General features: G+C 47.6%; 1 protein-coding gene across 1 annotated transcript; it reads left to right on the plus strand.

The window, feature by feature from the left end:
* Positions 1–2,241: 2,241 nt before the first annotated feature.
* On the plus strand, positions 2,242–4,414 carry LOC146052743 (uncharacterized). Its single transcript, XM_083167939.1, has 2 exons — positions 2,242–2,299; positions 3,004–4,414. The coding sequence occupies exon 2, from the start codon at positions 3,005–3,007 to the stop codon at positions 3,941–3,943; it is 939 nt and encodes a 312-aa protein (XP_083024065.1). The 5' UTR covers positions 2,242–2,299; position 3,004; the 3' UTR covers positions 3,944–4,414.
* The last annotated feature ends 1,026 nt before the right edge of the window (positions 4,415–5,440 follow it).

The raw sequence follows: 5,440 nt of genomic DNA on the forward strand, positions 1-5,440 counted from the left end.
AATGATAATATGGATTACACAGGTTTATGTATATCATGTGCCTGGAAATGATGTACTGTGTGTTATAATACATACAAAATAGTCTGTTGTTTCTGATAGTAATGCATGGTGACATAGACTGTAATGATTTCTTGGTACATATTTGTTAAATAGAGCAGTTTGAGGTGTGTTGTGCTTGTTATTGAAATGGTGCAGCAGGCAGTATGCTGTGTCTACTTTATAGTAATTTGCATGTAAAGTGGTTGGTAATTGAAGTGTGAAATGGCCCCCACAATTGTTAACACCACCCCCACTATCCACGTGAACCCGAAGCGCGGCGAGTGCAGCGGTACGCGTCCTCCGACCTTTTCATGCCCTACTATCCACGTCGGCGTGGAGTTGAGAATATAATAGTGTGGCAAGCGCAGCGAGCCACCGAGCCCGAAGCGTGGCGAGCGGACGCGGATACCTTCACAGGTAAGCGCGTCCCCTGGCGGGCTTCACAGGTGTCCACATCACCACGGACACCTGTGAAGCCCGCGAGAGGACGCGCTTACCTGTGAAGGTATCCGCGTCCCCTCGCGGGGCTCGCTGCGCTCGCCACGCTTCGGGCTCGGTGGCTCGCTGCGCTCGCCACACTATTATATTCTCAACTCCACGCCGACGTGGATAGTAGGGCATGAAAAGGTCGGAGGACGCGTACCGCCGCCCCTCGCGGGGCTCGCTGCGCTCGCCACGCTTCGGGTTCACGTGGATAGTGGGGGTGGATTTGTATGTCATTCCATTTTGATTATTGATGTTTTTTTTATCTGTTTTGTGGAATTGCAGTTGCGGTTATCGGTGATTCAGAAAAATCATAATTTTGAATATTTTGGAAGCCAATTCCATCTTTGAGCAGAATAATGTAAGTTGTGCTTAAATTGTGCTTCTAAATAATTTGTTAATGTACCTAAAATGACTTTTTTTCACAGTGTACCAGCCCCACTATCCACGTGAACCCGAAGCGTGGCGAGCGCAGCGAGCCCCGCGAGGGGCGGCGGTACGCGTCCTCCGACCTTTTCATGCCCTACTATCCACGTCGGCGTGGAGTTGAGAATATAATAGTGTGGCGAGCGCAGCGAGCCACCGAGCCCGAAGCGTGGCGAGCGTAGCGAGCCCCGCGAGGGGACGCGGATACCTTCACAGGTAAGCGCGTCCCCTGGCGGGCTTCACAGGTGTCCACATCACCACGAACACCTGTGAAGCCTGCGAGAGGACGCGCTTACCTGTGAAGGTATCCGCGTCCCCTCGCGGGGCTCGCTGCGCTCGCCACGCTTCGGGCTCGGTGGCTCGCTGCGCTCGCCACACTATTATATTCTCAACTCCACGCCGACGTGGATAGTAGGGCATGAAAAGGTCGGAGGACGCGTACCGCCGCCCCTCGCGGGGCTCGCTGCGCTCGCCACGCTTCGGGTTCACGTGGATAGTGGGGGTGGATTTGTATGTCATTCCATTTTGATTATTGATGTTTTTTTTATCTGTTTTGTGGAATTGCAGTTGCGGTTATCGGTGATTCAGAAAAATCATAATTTTGAATATTTTGGAAGCCAATTCCATCTTTGAGCAGAATAATGTAAGTTGTGCTTAAATTGTGCTTCTAAATAATTTGTTAATGTACCTAAAATGACTTTTTTTCACAGTGTACCAGCCCCACTATCCACGTGAACCCGAAGCGTGGCGAGCGCAGCGAGCCCCGCGAGGGGCGGCGGTACGCGTCCTCCGACCTTTTCATGCCCTACTATCCACGTCGGCGTGGAGTTGAGAATATAATAGTGTGGCGAGCGCAGCGAGCCACCGAGCCCGAAGCGTGGCGAGCGTAGCGAGCCCCGCGAGGGGACGCGGATACCTTCACAGGTAAGCGCGTCCCCTGGCGGGCTTCACAGGTGTCCACATCACCACGAACACCTGTGAAGCCTGCGAGAGGACGCGCTTACCTGTGAAGGTATCCGCGTCCCCTCGCGGGGCTCGCTGCGCTCGCCACGCTTCGGGCTCGGTGGCTCGCTGCGCTCGCCACACTATTATATTCTCAACTCCACGCCGACGTGGATAGTAGGGCATGAAAAGGTCGGAGGACGCGTACCGCCGCCCCTCGCGGGGCTCGCTGCGCTCGCCACGCTTCGGGTTCACGTGGATAGTGGGGGTGGATTTGTATGTCATTCCATTTTGATTATTGATGTTTTTTTTATCTGTTTTGTGGAATTGCAGTTGCGGTTATCGGTGATTCAGAAAAATAATAATTTTGAATATTTTGGAAGCCAATTCCATCTTTGAGCAGAATAATGTAAGTTGTGCTTAAATTGTGCTTCTAAATAATTTGTTAATGTACCTAAAATGACTTTTTTTCACAGTGTACCAGCCCCACTATCCACGTGAACCCGAAGCGTGGCGAGCGGCGGCGGTACGCGTCCTCCGACCTTTTCATGCCCTACTATCCACGTCGGCGTGGAGTTGAGAATATAATAGTGTGGCGAGCGCAGCGAGCCACCGAGCCCGAAGCGTGGCGAGCGCAGCGAGCCCCGCGAGGGGACGCGGATACCTTCACAGGTAAGCGCGTCCTCTCGCGGGCTTCACAGGTGTCCGTGGTGATGTGGACACCTGTGAAGCCCGCCAGGGGACGCGCTTACCTGTGAAGGTATCCGCGTCCCCTCGCGGGGCTCGCTGCGCTCGCCACGCTTCGGGTGCGTGTGTATGGTGGAGGGACACAAATATATAATTACTTCTGTTGTCAAATGTGGTGTAAATTGCATTTATTATATCATATGCTATCAATATCTCAGATAAATTTTTTTTTTTTTTTGCGGATTGTATTTCAGTTTGATTGTGTTTTTTTGGCCGTTTAAGGGAATTAGTTTAAAACTCTTTTTTTTTTTACACCTGCTACTGACTGAGGTAAACATTTTTATTTTTTTTGTAGTGTGTTAATGAATAACAGTGCAGTGCGTTCATTTTAATAGTGTAAACCTAATTTTTTTTTTTTTTTTACAGAATGGCCCGTGAGGTTGATAGAAACATCATGAAGAAGTTGATCGATCTCTACAAAGAGAATAGATGTCTGTGGCGAAAAGATCACATAGATTTTCACAACCAGGCAAAGAGGAATGAGGCCTTTGGGAAGATCTCGGCCTACGCTTTGAGACGTGTCCCTAATGCAAACGTCACGTGGGTCCGAAAGAAGTTCACTAATATGCGGACAGTGCTGGTGAAGGAGCACAATCGGGTCCAGCAGTCGCGATCTTCAGGAACTGACCCTGCAGATGTGTACCAGCCGAAGTTGTGGTACTACGACCGTATGCTCTTTATTGTGGAGGAGCAAGGAAGGAGGGAAGCAGAGGGAACTGCTACGGATGAAGACTCTTCATCCACTGCACAGGAGAGTGCTGACGTAGCAGTTCCCTCTGAGTCGTCGCAGCAGGGTGAGTCGTTGTCGGAGGTGGCGCCTCCTGTGGTGGCGAGCACCTCATCAGCTCCCCCCAGGAGGCGTAGAAGGAGACGGGCGACAAGACCTGCTGCTACCGGCCAGGAATATTGCTGCCCATACAAGGAGGAAGCAGTAAACAATCCCTCAGATGACTGCAAAATGTTCACGAATCATGTCTGCGCAGAAATGCGAAAGTGGAAAGGATCAACCCAACACCACTTTAAGCGTGTGCTGTATGGCCTGATGTTGCAGGCAGCAGAGGATGATATCTGTGCTGACTGCAACGGAACGTCATGCCGCAATGCGCACAGACAGCCACCATGCCCACACCCACATCACCCCCCCATGTTCAGTGCGCCGGTTGCTCCTCCGCCTGCCCCTTACTATGCGCCGGGACCCCCTATGCCACCTCCCACTGATCCCTCGACTTTGCCTGGTGCTGTGTACTCCGCATTGCGGAATGTGCAGCCCCCCACCCCAGGCGAAGAGCGTTATTCAAATTATTAATTCGGCTAATTTGACTTTTAATTTATAATTTGGCAGCAATGTTCTTGTTTCTCTTCCTTTCTGAGTACTCTACAATAATAAGTTTTTAGTCATGTACTACAATTTTGGTTGGTGAACGTTGCAGTGCGGTCTTCCTGAATTTTGCGATGGCTGTACTAGTTTTGCTCCTTCACTAACCACTGTTCTGCATATTTGTAACTTCTTTTGGATTCATGTGATTGTTTGCATTAGTGGGCACTGTTTTGGAGTGTGCCGTGATCTTCCCACGCCTCATTTCGATTTGCCTGGTTGTGATAGCCAGGCATCTATTCTCTTTGTACTGATCGATCAACTTCTTCTGAGTTTGTATTTTGTGTCTGAAAGAAATTCATATTGTTAAAAAAGAAAAAAAAATATGAAAAAGAAAAATGACAAAAAATATAAATAAAATGACAGTTATATTGTTAAAAAATACAAAAAAGACAAAAAAAAAGACAAAAAAAAAAAGAAAAAAACATAATATTTTTATTTATTTATTTTTTTGTATGTTGTTCTTCAATTTTTTTCCCGTAAAAAACAAAATAAAGGAAAAAAAAAAAATGTAGTTCAATACGTTACAAAAAAGAAAACGTAAAAAAAAATCAACTTTTAAATAAAAGTGTTGAAATCTATTATCATGTGTCGTGTCATTTATTATTTAGGGTGTAAATGTGTGTTTAAATTTGAAGCAGTCATGTGAAACCATGAGATGGGTGCTTGCAATAGAAAATATTGCGTCGCTCGCATCAGGGCCATTGAATAATGACATTCAGTGCTCCCGATGGGAACGATAGTTCCGGTGTAGTTTTAAATAGTGTGTAAATTGTAAATGGGTGCTTGCAATAAAAAACATTGCGTCGCTCGCATCAGGGCCATTGAATAATGACATTCAGTGCTCCCGATGGGACCGATAGTTCAGGTGTAGTTTTAAATAGTGTGTACATTAAAAATGGGTGCTTGCAATAAAAAACATTTCGTCGCTCGCGTCAGGGGCATTGAATACTGACATTCAGTACTCCCGATGGGACCGATAGTTGAGGTGGAGTTAAAGATAGGGTGCAACTTGTAAATGTGGGTGTAAATGTGGGGTTGTATTGGAAGCAGCCATGTAAAACCATAAAATGGCTGCTTTCGATAAAAGAAAGCTCCCAATGGGACCGATAGTTGAGGTGGAGTTAAAAATAGGGTGCAACTTGTAAATGTGGGTGTAAATGTGGGGTTGTATTGGAAGCAGCCATGTAAAACCATAAAATGGCTGCTTTTGATAAAAAAATCGCGTCGGTCGCGTCGGGGGCATTGAATACTGACATTTAGTGCTCCCGATGGGACCGATATATGTTAAAACACCCGATATCGGTGAATGCTTCAATTATCGCGTCGGTCGCGTCGGGGACAATAAATCCTGTCATTTAGTGCTCCCGATGGGACCGATATCTGGTAATCCACCCGATTTCAGGAAAATCTTCAATTATCGCGTCG

Source organism: Crinia signifera, unplaced genomic scaffold (assembly GCF_055691185.1).
Source record: "Crinia signifera unplaced genomic scaffold, ASM5569118v1 HAP2_SCAFFOLD_116, whole genome shotgun sequence".
Lineage (NCBI taxonomy): Eukaryota > Metazoa > Chordata > Amphibia > Anura > Myobatrachidae > Crinia > Crinia signifera.

What these genes read in the sequence shown, in the direction of transcription:
- LOC146052743 (XM_083167939.1), top strand. Translation starts at nt 3,005, where the DNA reads ATGGCCCGTGAGGTTGATAGAAACATCATGAAGAAGTTGATCGATCTC.